Here is a 19,612-nt window from a genome sequence, read left to right on the forward strand (position 1 = left end):
ACTATAGTTGGAGGGTGTGATAAATTTAGAGAAACAGCTTTTAAAAATATATGTTAAAAAACACACAAATCAGTACTCATTGTTTAATGTGCACTTTGTTTCCATTTTAAGAATGTTATATAAACATTATGTATAAAGTAACAATAAAAAGTTATTAAGTCCCTTGAAAGAAAATTGCCATAATGTTGTCTAGTGTTATCCATAGGTACATAGTGCTCATCTTATATGGCAAAGTTTACACAGAATTTTTTTTCTGACATCTGCTTTTAATGCTATTCTAATATAATTTATTCCATTCTCTCCTTCCTTCACGCAGTCTACCATTGTTATGACTTATAAAATATCTCTACTAATCTACCTCCCAAGTTTGTCAAAGTCTCTATGTAAATATATATATTTCTAGAAGAAATTCTACAATGACAAATTGGCATTTATTAAGATACAAGTAGAGTCATTGTTAGTTTTTTGTTTAGAGGCAGTAATGTTTTGAAGTCATTTGGAGATTAAAGTTTAATCCAGTTAAGAACACATATATTCTTACTAACTAGGTAACCAAATAGCATTTTAAAACTGTATTTCTGGTATGGTATTGTGACTATTTTGGCTTGATGTGTTGTTTGGTTGGTTGGTTTTCTCTTTTTGACATTGTGTTTTATATTAAATTTAACTAGCTTTATATATCTGCCTAATATCATGTGTTTTCTGATGTTTGGGAGTTTGTTATTGGAAACATCCTTTTATGCCGTATTTTTGTTCTTTTTTTTTTTAATATATATTTTATTGATTTTGTACAGAGAGGAAGGGATAGAGATAGAGAGTTAGAAACATCGATGAGAGAGAGTCATCGATCAGTTGCCTCTTGCACACCCCCTACTGGGGATATGCCCGCAACCAAGGTACATGCCCTTGACTGGAATCGAACCCGGGTCCCTTCAGTCCCCAAGACGATGCTCTATCCATTGAGCTAAACCGGTCCCGGCTATGCCGTATTTTTGTTCTTAAAAATTATTCTATATGCCCCTCAAGGGTATTATGCTAAGTGAAATAAGTCAGGCAGAGTAAGACAAATACTGTTGATCAGCATGTATAATAGAATCTTAAAAAAACAAAAAGCACCCCAAGTTCATTGATATAGAGAACAGATTGGTAGTACTAAAAGGCTAGCTTCAGATTGCCTTGAGAAGAGATGATGCCATTTGAATAAATTAATATCCTGAAAAAAAGAAAGAAGGAGATATGGTAGAAGCCCTGGCAAGACTCAGGATTTAGTGGTGCTAAAAGGCAGAGGGGTTGAAGGGTGGGATAAATGGGTGGACTTTTTTATTTTAGTTTAAATAAATTGAATTAAAAATGTTTAAATACATACTTATAAATTACAGTTTTACATGACTACATACTACCTTTTTCCTTTTAAAGACCAGCTAAAATTGTCTCCTCTATAAACTAATTTGCATATATCCAGTCAAAATTAATCTTTTATAGCACTGAACTACTGTACCAATTTATATTTCCTCTCTAATAGTATTAATACATTGAATACTTTATTATAGTTATTGTATGCATATCTTACTACCATATTAGACTATAAATTACTTAAATTTGGATCTATTTTTGTATTCCTTATAGGATCTCACCACCTCAAACAGTAGATCTATAAAAAGATTTTTATAGATCTTCTGGGTGGATATTTTAGTTGCTTCAGAACAGTTTACTCTTTAAATAGATATTTATTCTGAATGGAAGGTCTATGTAATTATTTTAAATTCAGATTTTTATAATTACATTTACTGTTTATTTCCTTTAGTCAGTATTCAGTGTTTGTTTGTTTTTTTCTTTAAAATGCCAAGGAAACTGACATAGAGGAAATCATTGCAAAATCTGGCAAGACTCAGAAGATAAAGGCAGAAACTTGTTTTTATAGAATGGTGCTTTAATTGTTGTCCCTCTTGGAGAAAGCTCACCTGACCAGAGAGCACCAGTTACACTGGAAAATAGCTTCTAACTGTCCTGGCTAGGGAGAAAAGCTTCCAATGAAAAAAACTAAATACTTGATGAATAGGCAGCATCTCTCGTGTCTGTGCTTTACTAAATGTGCTCCAAATTAGTGTTTGATCCTGATGAAAAGTAATCAGCCAAGCAGAACGTTAGTAGAGCTTGAAACTTCAGAAATACGTGTTTCTTCAACAAATATTTGTTGATCATCAACTATGTACCAGATTAGGTGCTACATATGGAATAGTGATCTAGATCAGAAGAGAAGACTCTGTCCTGAGGCAGTATAATTTAACAAGTAGAAGAGACAAACAAATACATAAAAAGCATATTTTGTGACACTTCTTATAAATTCTGGTGAGGGTTTTGAAGGTAAAGTACAGGATGCTATCACAGTAAAGACGGGATGGGTAAGAGGAAGACAGCGTCATACTTTATATTAAAAGCAATTAAAAGGATGTGAGATTAGTAAAACGTCTGGCGTTTCAGAAGGCCCTATGAAATACAGTGCCTTGATTGTCACCCTTAATTACTCTTTCCTCGTTTCCCACATCCATTTAAATGCCATTTCCTGCTAACACATATCCCTTAACTATTTCTCTAAACCGAGTCTCCCTCTCTACCCTTTATTGCCATTGCTCTGGGAAAGGCTTCCTTGCGGGTTACCTTTACTACCCCAATAGCCACTAGATTGGTTTCCCAACTCCAGTCTTATCCCAGTCAAATCCATGCTCACATAGTTCCTGCAGTGATCTCTCCAAAGTATAAATCTGATCGTGCTATTCCCCATTATCTCTTTAGTGAGCCCAATCACATCAAAACTTCTAGTCCAAATTTCTGAAGATAGCAGAATCTCTGAGTGCTACAGACCTCTCTTCCAGGTTTTAATCTTGCCACATTCTGATTCATTCTTTCTGCATTATGCTATTAAACCTTTTTACCTTCTTATTCTTGCTGTTGCTTTTCCCCTTATTTAAAGTCTGCTGTACACACACACACCTACACCTCAAATTCTTTGTGACCAGTTGCTGGCATTATTTTTGCAAAAATCTCTGATCCATTCCATCCTCAGAATGAGACCATGTCCTGCTCTGTGCATATATTCATTAATAATTTTACTTACTACATAATTGTATGATTATCTGATACCAGGAAATGCTCACTTTTGTATCTCTAGTGCCTCGTCACTGTAGGTACTCAATAAATATCTTTAGATGAATAAATAAATGTTTGCCTTTAATTGTTCTCCATATTCTGTCATTATTAAGTATAAATTTGTTAACATTTAATATAGTTTAATATACATCCCCCATCACAAACAGAAACAATTCAGATTTACTGATTTGAGCAGGTATTTATTTGGTCTTAATAATGTGCCTGTAATGAGACCTTTATGTGTTTGCTACCTAGTGAGAACAGTGCCATCTATTGGCTATTATCCAAATTGTATCCACTATTCAGGATGGAGCATAAATCACTAGTCATTTTTAGGTAAGTTCACCTATGAAAAATTTTTTCATGGATTTGGACAAGAATAAAAATATCACGTGTATGGGGGGAAAATGAAGTAATCTAGTCAGATAGCTCAGCAAAAGAGAATGGTATTGTGTCCTGACATAGTAACAGACAATGTGTACCATCAACGTATTATCCTAAATATAGAAATATTTTCTCAAAGAGTATGAATATGTTTAGGGCTCTTTTCACATTTTTAAAATTGCTTTTTAAGTGTTGTATTAATTTGTAATACCACTAGTGAAGTATGAAAGATTTACATCATTGGCTAGCAATAACTATCACAATTTTTTAATTTGCATATTTCAGTAATAAAGACAGAGAATTCTACCAGAGAAATGTAAAGAGTTTGTCTAGCTGTCTTTTTACTGCAGAAGTTCTGTTCTTTTGTTCTCTTATCTTTTAGGAATTAGTTCGTTTGTTATCAACTTTTAGGAGCTATTTGTAAATGAAATTATAAACTTGGTTAGATTTGTTCCTAATAATTTTACTGTCGCAGTGTTGCCATTTTTATTTTGGTTTTGTGTTGCCAAGATAGTCTTTATATGAAATTGAATATTTTAGACAGTCAAACTTGTCAATCCTTTTCCCTTATGATTTCTTCTGTTGCCTAAAATGTCAACCCTAATCCATTTGAGTTCTGTCTGATTCTGTTATTTGAATCAAATTAAATTTCAAATTTTATAGTTAAAAATGATTGCATATCAGCATTTCATACATTTTTAACTTAAAGTTTTTAAAGTATATTCATCTCCTTATTGGAATGTTTTGTTGCCCATGGCCTCATGAATAAATAAAATCCAAAATATACTAAAAAACAATCTTGAATAAAATTGCACTTTTTAAGTCTGTGAAAAATCAGGTGCTATTTTGGTAGAAAGATCAATTCTTTAAGAAAATGAAGTGCAGGTTAGTCAAGTGGTAAAGCGTTGCAGTTATATTACTCAACTTACTATGATAGTGCATTATATAGTTGCCCTTTTATAACAGGTATTTTTTAAAGTCTGTAAAGCAGAACATCTGGTTATAGGATTTTTATTAGTATGACAATTTTCATGAATAAAAATAGGGCTTAATTTACCTCATATTTTAAGTTAGCAAGGAGGGGAAAGTTCAGGAGAAGACTAGTAATAAAGAGAGAGGGATCTGATTATTTTAGAATGAAAGCCCAGGAAATATTGTATTCATTATTTATATGTATTTTGGGAGGCTCTACATTAGAATTCTATAAGAAAAATGGCAACATAGGTTACAAATCAAGGCTCTGCCAATACTTTTTAATGATGACTAACAATACCCCTGGTTTTCCTGAAACAGAGACCTTTAATTATGATTAATTGTGAAGTGGTTTTGTTATTAGACTAATGTTAACTAAATAACCAGTATTTTACTATCTACATCATTTTCACTTATTAAGTCAGTTATTGATTACAGGTTTTCTGAGGCAAAAGGTTAGTACATTTATTCATTATAAAATTCACCTCTTAGCAAAACATGTCTTTAACCTCCTGGTAGTAGCAATAATGAGTGTCAAATGTCAAACTATAGGCAATACTTAAATAGTTCTTGAAGCTTTTAGAGGAGATGAAAATTTACTTAAATGTGTAATGTAAACATACTTTATCATGAACTGTTAAAAATATAATTGTTTTTAAGATTTTTAATTTACTTTTTTAATTTATATTTAAAGAATTTTCTTTTTGTCATAATATCTATTTTCCCTGGTCCAGCTAATGGAGTCCTACTTAGAAAATGCAGGTAAAATTAAGGAAAGAGAAGAAAATAAAAATTGTTACTATTTTGCTATCTATTTTCAAGTTTTTTCTACATTATGCATTTTATATTCTATTTTACATATATGGACCTTTATACATATTTCATTTTGTAGTGTTCTAGAAATATAATTTTAGCATTTTTAGAAATATAATTAAATAGATTTAATACTAGAGACCCAGTGCACGAAATTCGTGCACTGAGGAGGGGGGTGTGTCCCTCACCCCAGCCTGCACCTTCTCCATTCTGGAACATCCCTCTCACAATCCGGGACTGCTGGCTCCCAACCGCTTGCCTGCCTGCTTGCCTTATTGCCCCTAACTACTTCTGTCTGCCAGCCTGATCACCCCCTAACAACAACCCTGCCAGCCTGATTGATGCCTAACTGCTCCCCTGCTAGCCTGATTGCCTCCAGCTGTCCTCCCCTGCAGACCTGGTCACCCCCAACTGCCCTCCTCCCCTGCCAGCCTGGTTGCCCCTAACTGCCCTCCCTTGCCAGCCATCTTCTGGTGGCCATCTTGTAACCATATGGGGGCGGCCATCTTGTGCGAGGGCATGACAATCAATTTGCGTATTACTTCTTCATTATATAGGGACATTGATGGATGAGGAAACTAAAGTCCTTATAGAATAGATAGTCAACAATAGAATACAGGAGCTCTGATACCCAATCAACCTTTTGTCCTTCGCCTTTTACTTTTACTTATATACCCCTGCTGGGTACATGTGAAATGTACCCTGATTACAAATATTCCATCTAGAAAGTACCTTACTAAATAATTCAAATCAAATAAATTATTTTTTATAACATTTTTATGGAAACAAATAAAATATTCATTTGACCTATTGTGAATATATCTACATCGTTGCCCATTTTGAAAACAATGTTTCAACAACTGGATAGTAATGGATTTTTTATGGAGAAAAACATGTTTTTAAAAACTTTCTAGTATTGTCCTTTAGTGGGAAAAACACTTCAAAAAGGTAATTTTTGAAGATCTTTTAGAGGCAAAGTAAAGTAACTTCATTCAAAGATAAAAATTATAACTTGAAATAAAAAAGAAAAGTTTATGCCAAGACATTTAAAAACTTGTGTGAGGTCCCTAAAGCAAAGCGAAATAGGTAGCCTGCATTCCAGATAACCGGTCCTGCAGAGATCACCCTTCCCTTCCCAGCAGTCTTGAGATGATTCAAAGGTAGAGAGACAAGTGAGAAAGCAGAAAGAAAAGCAGTCACAGGGAATAAGTTTCTTAGAAATAGCTGTTGTAGTGCTACAAAGGATTTTAAAAATAGGAAGTATTATTTTAAACGGATTTCTAAAAAGATCAGGAAGGAGATTTCTGTAATAGTTTAAAATAATGTCCTGTAGCCCTGGTCAGTGTGGCTCAGTTGGAGCATCGTTGTCTGTACACCAAAAGATTGTGGGTTTGATTCCCAGTCACACCACATACCTTAGGTTGCAGACTCATTCCCCATTAGGGTGCTTACAAGAGGCAACCAGTCGATATTACTCACTCACTCACATTACTGTTTCTCTCTCTCTCTTTTCTCACACACACCACCCCTTCTGTCTCTCTATCCTCAGGTGAGGATTAAAAATAAATAAGTAAATAAATAAATAAATAAAGTCTTGTAGACCATTATACAATATTGATATTTATGGACTAAAAGATATGTTTACACTTAAAATTGTGGTAGCAAAAGTAGCTGGCTATAAAAATGTTTTAAAAAGAAGATATTATAACAGATTAGGACAATATGAATGTTTATCCTTATATGTCACCACACACTGTTTCAATATAGAAAACAATTAAGAATCAAGTTATTTGTGTTTGACCTTTCATAATGTAAACTATTTATATTATTGAGTCTAATTTTACTTTAACCTCAATGCCATGTCAAGAAGTATTGGTAACAATAACTTGTTTTACAAGTTATGGAATTATTTTAGAACTTTAGAGATGCATGTAAAAAGCCCTTGTCTCCTGTTTTTGTGGGAGAATCTCTTGGTTAACTGTCAAAAAAAAAAAAAAAAGTTCTTAATTTCCAACAGGGGTATGTTAAGAAAATATTCCTACTTAGTGGCACAAATTTGTAGCCATCACAGATAAGTGATGGCTTGGGATTGCTGTTTCTTCTATTTTCTGCTTCTAAATTTGTATTAAAGTAGCCAAACTTCTCTGCTCTCCATGCCTACCTTGGCTCCACCGAGGGGAGAGAATATATGCTTCATCTACCTAGCTTTCATATGCAGCTACTTCCTTTCCAAATCTAAGTTCTTCCTAAGTTCTGTTCCAAGGTATTTTAAGTAGTGAGGTTCCAGAGGTGGGGCTAGAAATGAAGGAAACTCATGAAGGGAGAGGGCCTCGTTTAGAAAGAATAAAGAGGTAGTATGTAGCATTTTCACAAAAATTTTGAGTGCTGTAAGAGCAAGATAGTCCCCATATTATACCCATCCAACTAGGTGGGGCTGGGCTAAGGTAGTGGTACTTCAGCACCTCTGAAACCAAGGATGACTGGTGAAAAGGAAATTCCAAGAAGAGGGTTCTACAGAACGTGGTTTTAGAAATGTTCCATTTGAGTACAGACATGGTTGACAAGGATGGAAGAATAAGCTTGGGATATTGGTGATAGTATTGAAAATTAAAATGATAAGTTTGTGTTTAACCCTAGAATCAATGGAGAATCACCGAGGTATTTTTTTTAAGTAGCAACTTAATTAGAACTTTGATTTTTTGAAAGTAGCTTTAGCAGCTATGTGTAGGATGAAAAAAGAAAGGGAAAAGGGAGTCTAGATTGGGAATTAGCCTTTTCTATAAAGAGTCATCTAAACATTTTAGGCTTTATAACCATAGAGTCTCTACCACCACTATTCAACCCTGCAGCCATAAATAATTTATAAACAAAGGAGCATGGCTGTGTGTCTGTGTAGTATATGGCAGCATCATTGAATAGGGTCATGAATATAGGTTTCTTAAACAGGCCTGAAGGGTGTTGTAACCCTAGGTTTAGATTCACCTCTTTAACTTTCCCAACTATAAAAGACATCTATAAAATAGCATCTTTCTCTGGTTTATAATAAAGTAGCTGTTATATAACTTTCTTCAAATCCCTTAAGCTCTTTAGAAATAATGTTTGATAATAGGGAGGTGAAGGCCTTGGGAGTGGGATAGAGGAGGTCAATGGGGGGGAAGAGGGAACATCTGAATACTTTCAACAATAAAGATAATTTTTTTAAAAACTCTAAAAGAAATTTGCTATTGAGAATGGAATATGTGTTTTAGGTTTAATCCTCTTTTGTATATGTATGCGTGGTCTTTATTTAAACCAACTGGGTGCTAACTTCTAGAGGCAAGATAAATCTACTTTTGAGCTACTTGTAATATTTCTGGCTTAGACCTTGATCCTAAGAGATAGAATTATAGTAACTGTTAAAATGAAATGTAGCCAGAAATATGATAAGCTGTTGATATGTGTTTCTGTCATAGTGAGATTACATTTTACTTTAAAGGAAATGGCACAGTCCCTATACTGTGAATATGTTTAATATTTTTAAAGTTATTCATCTGAAAAAGCTTGATTAAAGTGAGCTTTTAAGATGGCTCTCACAACCTTTAAGATCATTAGTTCTCCCATCCAAAAGACTAAAGAAAATTTAGTTTTACCTTTGTACTTTCTTTTCTGGCAATAAAAAATGATTAGACTTTTCTTTTTTTTCCTTCCCAATAAAAGGTAATAAACAAAATGTATCTCAGACGGTGAAGCAATATAGTGTTTTAAGAATAGAGATTTTTGTCATCTGGATTAAAATTCAAGCTCTGCCACCTTCTCATTTTTGTGATTTTAGGTAATTTATTCTTCATCTAAAAGATAGCATTAAGAATGTCTTGTCAGGATTGTTATGAGAAGTTTGTTAAATGAGATGTATGTAAAGTACTTAGCACGGCGTCTGGAACATTAAAGCATACAATGAATAATAGCTATTATATTTTTTCAAAGAATATGTTATTTTTTTTTCAGGTAGCTTATGCTCTTTCTTGAGAATGTAATGTTGGCTGGGAAAGATATGGCACATAGAACTTATCACATATTTGGAGCTCATATGATCACTTTAAGAACTGCCATTCTGTAATTAAATAGATTGGTTAAAAAAACATTAATTATATGCGGGTTATGTAATTCATTAATAATACTTGTTATAATTTCCCCAATACCATTATATTCGCTCAGATATCCAGCTATTTGAATTAGATAAATTCTAACAGATAGACATTAGTGAAATTAATACTTCAAAATTATTTTATATATAATACTTAGGAAGATTGTAAAATTTATATGGAAGTTTATTTCAAATATATACTTACTGAGCATTGACTGTTTTCTAGACACTATTCCAGGTGCTAATGCTACAATGACATAAGACAGTTGTTGCCTTCAAGCAGCTGATAGTCTTTGAAGGAATTATAGACAACAAAATGAGTATTTACACAGAAGATGTACTGATCCGTGTAATCCCAGGGCATTACAGGAACATAGAGCAGAGAATTGTAACAATCATGAAAGGAGGTTATGATACGGTTTTCCAGAGGTCATGCATCCGGAGCTGGGCTTTGAAAGAACATAGATTAGTCAGGAAAAGGGCACAGAAGATGTCCAGACACAGGGAACGTATAGGTTTATCTAGATATAGTTTATCTAGAACTTATAGATACTGCATTTTTATTAACATGCATTAGAAAATGGTTATGTGCCTTTGGGCAAGTGATCTTACCTTCTGAAGATGTTGTGCTATTAAAAGAAATCATAGACTTTCTATTCCAGTGAAGATGCATTAACAGAGATCAGATTGACTCTCCCATCTGAAACAACTAAAAAAAAATGGACAAATTATTTGGAAAAACATCTTTCATGGACATCAAGTGGGAAGGGCAGTGTTTCCTAAGAGATTAGAAAAAAATTAGGTGAGCTCTTTAATTGTTCCACCTTAAGGCCTGATAATGTTTCCAGGTCATGCCACAGGCAGGGAGAACCCAGGCAGAGCCTTCTGGTCTCTCTGAGTTGAGAACATGGAGCCATAAAACCAGGGAGGCCAAAGCCTCTGGAGAACACAGGGCAGGGAGGAGAGGAGTGAGCTGCAGAAGATGCACAGTGTGTCCTTGTTGTGTGTCCAGCAGACCACTCATCAGTGCGTCACCAGAGGAACCGCCCAAGGCTTGGAAAAGAGCCACCCGAAGCAGTGTGAGGGATCATGCCTGTCACTCACACAGGGTTGGAAATAGTGCCTGTTCCCAACATATATCATGGTGCTTCCAATCAAGTGCTAAAAAAATTGTCATATCTCACCATAGTGGGGGGAAATTAACTATAGACTTACACTGTTCTGATACTGCCTAACAAATTAAGAATGGAGAGGATAATCTGCTTCCAAATCATTTAACTGTGCTCCAGAACAAAGACCAAGACTATTTATGCAAATATAAAAATATTTAGCACACAACAAAATAAAATTCATGATGTGTGACATCCTGTCAGAAATTACTATGCATTTAAAAACACAAGAAAATACTGCAAATTATTAAAAAAAAAAAAAAAAAAAAAAAAAAAAAAAAGTCCATCAGTTGAAACAGACCCAGAAGTGACACAGTAATAGAATCAGTAGACAAGGACATGATAGACTTATTATAATTGTATTGCTTATGTTCAGAGAGTTCCTAGGAAAACTGAACATATTAAGTAGAGAGATGAAAACTATTAAAAACTAATTTCTAGACATGAAAACTGCATGTCTGAGATGAAAAATACTCTGTATGAGATTATTAGAGATGCTACATTGCAGACAGAGAAAGGCAAATGCCAGATAATTTCACTTATATGTAGAAATCTTAAAAACACACACACACACACAAAATAAATGAACAGGTAGGACAGAACACTCATAGAATACAGAGAACATTTTAAAGGTTGCCAGATGGGAGAGTATTTGGGGGAGAAATCTGAAGATGTTTAGAAGTACAAGTTGGTAGTTACAGAATAATCATGGGAATGTAAAGTACAGCATAGGGAATATATCAGTCCTATCTAATATGAAGAGGGAATATGCTAATTGACCCTCATGCCATCTCTAAGATGGCAGTGCCCTCAGCCAATAAGAAGGGAATATGCTAATTGACTATCCCACCCTCAAAGATGGCTGCACCCACAGCCAATAAGGAGGGAATATGCTAATTGACGGTCACGCCCTCAGAGGTGCTGCTGCCCACACCCACAAGATGGAGGTCCCCGCAACCCGGCCTTTCCATACACCTGCCTCGGAGTCCCCCAGTCCCCTCAGCCCCCCAGCCACCCAGGGCCAGCCCAAGGCGCAGGAAAGCCTTGGATGGTGGCTGCCCAGCAGCCCAGGGCTGTCCGAGGCTCAGGTAACCAGGGCTGGCTGAGGCTTGCTCTGCTGGCAGTGGCAGCAGCAGAGGTGTGATGGGGCATTGCCTTCCCCTGATCGCCTGGACCCCACCCCTGAGGGGTCCAGGACTGTGAGAGGGGGCAGGCCAGGCTGAGGGTTCCCCCTCTCCAGTGCATGAAGCTTCATGCACTGGGCCTCTAGTAATATTATAATAACTATACATCGTGTCAGATGAGCACTAGATTTATCAAGGTGATCACTTTGTAAGTTATATAAATGTCTAATCATGGGTTTGTACACCTGAAACTAATACAGTATTGCATGTCAACTATAATTAAAAAATTAAAAAATATATATATATATATTTTAAATTGGCAAAAGATTTGAACACTTATTTTACCAAGGAAGATCTATGGGTAAATAGGCACATGAAAGAATGTCCAACACCATTAATCGTTAGGGGAAGATAGATTAAAGCCACAGTGAGGTAGCTATTAGAATTTTGAAATTAGGAAGACTGATTATATGAAGTCATGACTAAATGTGGAGAAACTGGAACTCATACAGTGCTGGTGGGAATGAAAAACCACATTGGAAACAGTTTGGTAATTTCTTTAAAAGTTAAAAATAATATTTACCATATGACTCAACCATTCCAATTTTAGCTATTATGGTACCTTTTATATAATAGGTAATTCATACACAGGAGATATGAAAGCATATTATTTATACAAAGAATTTTACCTGAATGTTTATGTTAGTTTTTTTATAATAGCCAAAAAACTGGAAATAATTGTCAACAGGTGAATGCATAGCCATTATTGTGTATCATTATAATGGAATATTACGCAGCAATAAAAAGGAATGAATACTGATGTACATACAACATGTCCCCTATTGTAGTCTAATATCATTTGTCTAAAAGATTTGAAATAGTTAATCTCTATATTCTCCTCAAATAAAAGGTCACATAACCCAATTCCTATAAGTAGGGTAATGGTCAATGTATATGTGTACTTTTAAATTTTGTTTTATGGTAATACATTTATTGTCTTAACCATTTTTAAGTGTATGGTTCAATGATATCAAATACATTCACACTGTTGTGCAGCCATCACCATCCCATCCATCCCAATAACTCTTTTCATCTTAAAAAACTGAAAAACTCTATATCCATTAAACAGTTTATTTCCATTTCCCTCCAATCCCAACTCCTTGTGCAACCACCATTATACTTTATCTTTATGCTATTGACTATATATATATATATATATATATATATATATATATATGCCTAAGTGACTGAACGACCAGTTGACTGGTTGCTATGATGCACACTGACCACCAGGGGGTAGACGCTCAGCACATGAGCTGCCCCCTGGTGGTCAGTGCACTCCTGTGGCCGGCCAACCTCCCTCAGTCCCTCCCCCCAGCCAGCTGGCCACCCCCCATGATTGATTGCCAGCCAGGCTGAGAAACCCCACCTGTGCATGAATTCATGCACTGGGCCTCTAGTTTTATATAAGTAGAATCATACAGTATATGTCTTTTCATGACTCAGTGTCTTCAAGGTTCATCCATGTTGTAGAATATTATAGACTTTCCTTTATTTATAAGGCTAAATAATATTCCATTGTATGTATACATGTACCACATTTTGCTTATTAATTCATCCATAGATGGGCACTTGGTTGCATTCATGTTTTAGCTATTGTGAATAATGCTGTTATGAACATGGGTCTACAAATATATCTTTAAGACCCTGCTTTCAGTTCTGGGTGTGTACCTGATGTGGAATTGCTATATTATATGGCAATTTTTTTTTATTTTTTTTTAAGAAACTACCATGCTATTTTCCACAACTGCACCACTTTAATTCCCACCAACATTGCACAAAGGGTCCAGTTTCTCTTCATCCTTGTCAACACACATGCTGTGCACAGGCTGCTCCAGGAACAAGTGTATAACCACCTGCCACATGGTGGTGGGGGAGGGAAGCTGCTATTGTGCGAATAGCTGAAATTTATCAAAATTAACCACAAGTTACTGTCTAATTCTTCCCTTGGTAGTTGCAAACCTTCAACAAAATATAGAGTTCCAAATACAATAGTTCCATCAAATAGAGTCTGCTAGTGCAATTATTGTGTAGGTGGGGAGACAGATTCCCGGTACTTCCTACTCCAACATCTTCCCAGAATTGAGAGTAATAGCCAAAAACCATATAATCCAATCCTAATTTTGATTTTATGAAATGTCGCTAATCTAATTTTATTTCCAAGTTTGAGTTCTCTCTTAGCTTAACTGTAGTCTTTCTTTCAGCCTTTCTACTTCTCTGCCCTTAACAACCTGGAAACTTGTTGACAACTGGAATGACTATATCTTCATCAACTTCCAGAATCTTCATAGTGATGATCAGGCATTCAGGATGCCAAATATATAATGGAAGTGATAAGGGTGAAAAAAATAGTTTAATAGGTTAGTGTGTAAACTGGTTTACATGAGCAGAGTTTTCTCTTTTTTAATATATAGTCATGGCTTAAAGGATTGTACTTGTCTTGAATGTTAGCTTTGGCAGTATTTTGAGAATCTAGACATACAGTTTATCTATAATCAACTCAGGGAATTGGACTCGATAAAAGTAAATATAAAATCAAAGGGAAAAGTCTAAACATTGAAGATAGTCACCTCCACAAACCATTAGGAAACTGACTTATCTTTTGGTTTTATCTTAGAAGCTTTTGTTTTATCTTAAGAAAGTGGCTACTCTTGTCTAAAAGTAAGTTCCTCCTCTTGGCAGTCAAGTAAAATACTTGACTACCAAGGGGAGGGAAGGGAGCAGGGTAGTTCTGGAGATTCATGGCAATAGAAAGACTACCAATCCCCTCACCCTCACAAATGGACCCCTATTTAGAAAATTTAAACCCTGCATTTTCTTATTTCTGGTTATGGTCATTTCTGTATAAATAAGACCCTTTATAACATTTTTAAATAAACCTTTATGGTAAGAATTTCTAGCAGGAGAATACTTTAATAAACCCTTTAAAAACTTATATTAAAAATTCGCTGTTCCTACTGTTCTGTTATTGTCAATGCTAAAATTTGTTTTTTTAAGGAAATAACATGTACATTCTCTATAATTCAATTTTATTGGTAGATAGTTATCTAATTATGCACTATTAGGATAAGGAATATTTTAAAATATTTTTTTCTCCATAAGTTTACAATATAATTATGACATTGTGTTACTAAATATGTTCTCATTGTATAATTTTTATATTGAAAATTGCTGTATTCCACATATTTGTATTTGTATTTGGTATTGTTATCTTCTATATATATTAAAAGCCTAATTTACCGAACAAACAACCAACCAGTCAACCAGTCGCTATGATGCGTACTGACCACCAGGGGCAGACACTAGACACAGGAGCTGCCCCCTGCTGGTCAATGCACCTCCCACAGTGGGAGCACTGCTCATTAACTGACGGGTGCCAGATGCAGGGTTCATAGCTGGCAAGCGCCACTATGGGGGCATAAACATCTCCTGATCAGGACTGATGAGGCACAAGCCCGCAACAGGCGCAGTGGAGCCGGGATAAGTGGGAACAGCAGGCAGGAGTGGCAGGTGGTGTTGGAGTGACTGCTGGTTTCGGCCCAGTCCCCCCATGCTAGTCTGAGGGACCCCACCGGTGCATGAGTTTGTGCACTGGGCCTCTAGTTCATTGAATAATGTTTAATTTCTGGTTCTGAATAACATTAGTACCACTTGCCAACTTTAGATGGAATTCATGCTATTCCCTGGGGTCTGATATATACTCTAAAATAGCTAAAGCATTAGAAATTTTGGCACTCAAGGCCCAAAGTTATTTTTACTCTAAGCTTACTTAATATGATGAGTCCAGGAGGGTTTCAGCCAAGAGACTTGTTATGATGCTTTTCTTCTTCTGGGACAAACTCAAGGCCCGTGGGAAAGATTTGAGGGATAGATAACTGAAAAAGACTGTCACCAAAATCCCATATCCATTCACATTATTCACTAGTCAGAAAGATACTTGCAGATGGACAAAAAGTGAGAGAATATTCACAGCTGAATTCCATATCCAGGAAAAATGATTGAAAAATGAATAAAATTTTTTAAAAGTATTTATAAGATATAAATTACTTTTAAAAGCCTGGTGAATTAACAATATAGTTTATTCCCATAGTTGGAGTTGATCCCTATATTTTACAAAAATAATTTAGGGAGTTGCATCTGTGTAGGGAAATGTATTTAGAATGGAATTATATTTCATTTACTGGTACAAATGTATTATTTTGGACAGATTTTTCTTTTGAACAGAATCAAAAAGCTTTCCTTATGCTTTTATATCTATGAAATTGTTTGCTTTGACTTCATGAATATTCTAGTGACTTAATTAGAAGGATCCTGAGATTTGGAGTCAGAGGCTCTTGATTTCAGTCTGTCATTTACAATCAGAGACAGGTTACTAAACTGCTCTTACTCCCCGAGTTTCTTTAACTTGGAAATATGAACCCTATATTATAGGTAGTTAGAGGAATTAATGAAAATATAAATATGTCTTAACAGATGATTTATCATAAACATCAGCCATCAAGAATCTTTTCTTTGGAATGGTAATCACCACATCTTCAAGACAGTTGTTATAAATGGGGGAGAGAGGGAGCTGCTATGCAGGAGGATTTTGTGGGGTTGGAGAGCTTAACAATACTGTTAATGTTCTATTAGATGTGTGCACTCATTTTGTATATTTTTCTATATCTTCAGTTTTTTAATTGTTAAAAAAGTATTTTCTTATGGAATTCATAAAACTTTCCCATGAACTATATTAATCAACAAAGTATCTATCATTTTTCTGTCAAAGGACAGTGCTGAATAGGACACTCTGAAATGTATGCTTCATAATTCTTAGCTGGCTTGGGACCTGCTTATAAGAACATCATCTCCTTTCTTGCCATTCTAGTTGTATTCCATTGCACAGAGTATTAAATTTCAGTTGTGTGTATTGAGTAGTGCAGAGATCACAAACTGTCTTGGGACTGAACCTGTCTCTTAGAAGTAGTGCTTGTTCCACACAATATTGGCCTTCATGGTGACTTAAGGTCTCTAAAATCAAGGAATGTTGCCGCCCCCGACTTGCATCTCTGCATGACAGCACTGAGTTTGCGCTGATTATCAGCTGTGCCCTTTGGCTGGAGCACGTGCTCCAGAGTTCTCTATGCTCCACTGACGCTGATGTCAGATGCATTTGCCATCATGTTTATATTACCTGTTTGTCTCCTATGGGCAATTTAGTTGATAACTGTTGGAGAAATTATATTCAGTGGATGTCACAGCCTTCTGTTGATATGTTGCTGTTATATTTTAATTTGATGTCACATATTTTCAATACTTTGTAGAGCACAATTACTTGCACTTTATCAACAAATGTATGGCATAATGTACTCTTTTTGCTTGTCAACTCCTCCTCTTATACACAAACATGTTACCAATTAAACATTTCTCAAATCTAGTTCTTCCTGTCCAACCTTACTGCTACTGCTCCACCTGAAGCCCTCCTAGTCTCTCGCCTGGAATTTAATTGCTCCCTAACGGTGCTCCTTGCCTCCAGTCACATTCCTTTCCATTCTTCCGGAAGTGTATTGCTAGAACAATGTATCAAAATACAGATCTCATCTCATCACCCTGCTGTCTCAAATTCTACGTTTCTCCATCTTCTTTGGCACAGGTCAGCAAACGTGTCCTAAAAGGTCTAGATGTAAATATTTTTGGCTCTTGCCACAAGTAATTGACTCTGCTTGTTGCATTGAGCACAAAAGCAACCATAGACAACATATAAACAAGTAGGAAGGGCTGTGTTCCAATAGAACTTATTCATAAAACCAGCCTCTGTTGTAGGGTTAACACCCCTGTTCTGTGATATAAAAGGCTCTCCTTGTCTTCCCTCCCATCTCATTTACCATTTTCCTATCCTGTCTCCTACTGTTTCTCAAAAGCACCTTTCAAATTCTTAAACTCTTCTGAGCACAACATATTTTTATACCCCATTCTTTTCATTTAAGCTGTTTTTTCACAAATAGCAAAATATTCTAATATAGTTTATAAAATGTTAATTCTCAAATGGTGGTCTTATATATAAATATATCTTTATAAATGCATTTTGAAGTTGTATTAAAAACAGTTTTAATAGGTCTTTTATTAAAACTGTGAGCCTTGATACAATCTATGAATTTGAATAATATCAATACATTTTTTTTAAATCTCAGAATAAGGTCACTGGTAGGAGAATACTTTAATTTCAGTCTTATCAACTATTTGAATCAAGGTTTATTGAGAGGACAATTTTAGGATAGTCAATAGGAATTGAAAGCATGAACTCATGTGTGTCCTCTCTTCATCACAATTACTCCTTTCCAATGCAGATAAGAAAACAGAAAATATTTGGTTTTAGGATGTTTCTTGACTGAAGTATTGCACTTCAAATTGCTATTTAAATTCTAGTAGGTCACACTTCATATGTTTCCATATGTTGAGAAATAGCACCTCTTGAAAATATGTTGTTAAATATGTGGGTTTGCCTCATTACTAAGTTCCAGTTATTTAGGCTATTGCTGATTGGTACAGTGTTGGGTAGTAAACAAAACCTTTTATAATAAAAAAATGGAAAAACTTAATTCTTGCATCATATTAATGAAAAATATGATTTGATTACTAAGGTGAGAAAGCAGGTTGGTAGAGCTCTATGATGTAATGTTGTTAAAATGTGGATGGATGATAATATTGATTATTATAAAGTTCTCTGTATTTTCTGATATTCACATATCAATGCATTAATTTAAAGTTCTATCTATTAAAACTAACCCATAAATGTCTTTTATGGTTGAATTTTAGCCACCAGCTGAACAGGCTAAAGCCAGACTACAGTTGGTTCTTGAAGCTGCTGGTAAGTATTGATAATTAACTATAAATGAAAAAGCTTAAAATAAATCCTAGCATGCTTACAGGTGGGTCAAAAACAAACAAACAAAACACTTTGCCCTAGGATGTGAGGGCGATCTGGCTGTGACATCTGTCACCCCATTGATCGCCAGGGTTGATTCGGCTGATCTGGCTGGCTAGACGGGTGTCCCCCTCCTCCCTCACCAATCCATGTGCGTTCCTCCCGAAGCTGCGGGCTCGGTCGAAGAGGACGACTTTCCCCCAAGAGGAGAGGACCGGTCTTCGGTCAAGGGTATACGAGTAGCTGCGCTCCCCTGCTAGAACCTCCAAACAAGCTCTCAAGGTCCAAAACACTTTGCCCTAACCGGTGTTGCTCAATGGATAGAGCCTGTGGACTGAAGGGTCCCCGTTCAATTCCGGTCAAGGGCATATACCTGGGTTGCAGGCACATACCCAGCAGGGGGTGTTCAGTAGGCAGCTGATAGATGTTTCTCTCTCATCGATATTTCTAACTCTCTATCTCTCTCCTTTCCTCTGTAAAAAAAAATATTAAAAAAAGAAAAAAAAAGAAAAACACTTATTTTATTTATCCTCACAAATTTTTGAGATCTAGATTGTATGTGTGACTGTATTTTACCTAAAATATTATTGTTGCAGTATAATACCTTTTTATTTATAAATTTGTTTTAATTTGATGAAGTTTAATTTATTGATCTTTGTCTTTTATGGATGGTACTTTTGGTGGCATGTTTAAGAATTTTTTTTTGGCTAACCTCACATCATGAAGATTTACTCCTACATTTTCTCTACAAGTTTTATTTTTACATTTAGATTTAAGATTATGATCCATTTTAATTTAACTTTTGTATAAGATGTGAGTTTTAGATTGAGGTTTTCATTGAGCCAAAGGAAACAAGGTAAATGAAATTTTATAATTCCTCCAATTACATTTTAATAATTCATTAGTCAGTTTGTTC

The 19,612-nt window shown here is 35.3% G+C and overlaps 1 protein-coding gene across 3 annotated transcripts in view; it reads left to right on the forward strand.

Moving 5' to 3' along the window:
- Nucleotides 1–19,612, forward strand: part of RSRC1 (arginine and serine rich coiled-coil 1) — a 306,716-nt gene that overhangs the window by 169,775 nt on the left and 117,329 nt on the right. For all 3 annotated transcript variants that reach the window (XM_045583635.1, XM_045583636.1, XM_036445565.2), the window contains exon 6: nucleotides 18,588–18,639. In XM_045583635.1, coding sequence (XP_045439591.1) covers nucleotides 18,588–18,639 — 52 coding nt within the window. The remainder of the gene's footprint in view (nucleotides 1–18,587; nucleotides 18,640–19,612) is intronic.

Source organism: Pipistrellus kuhlii, unplaced genomic scaffold (assembly GCF_014108245.1).
Source record: "Pipistrellus kuhlii isolate mPipKuh1 unplaced genomic scaffold, mPipKuh1.p scaffold_m20_p_2, whole genome shotgun sequence".
NCBI lineage: Eukaryota > Metazoa > Chordata > Mammalia > Chiroptera > Vespertilionidae > Pipistrellus > Pipistrellus kuhlii.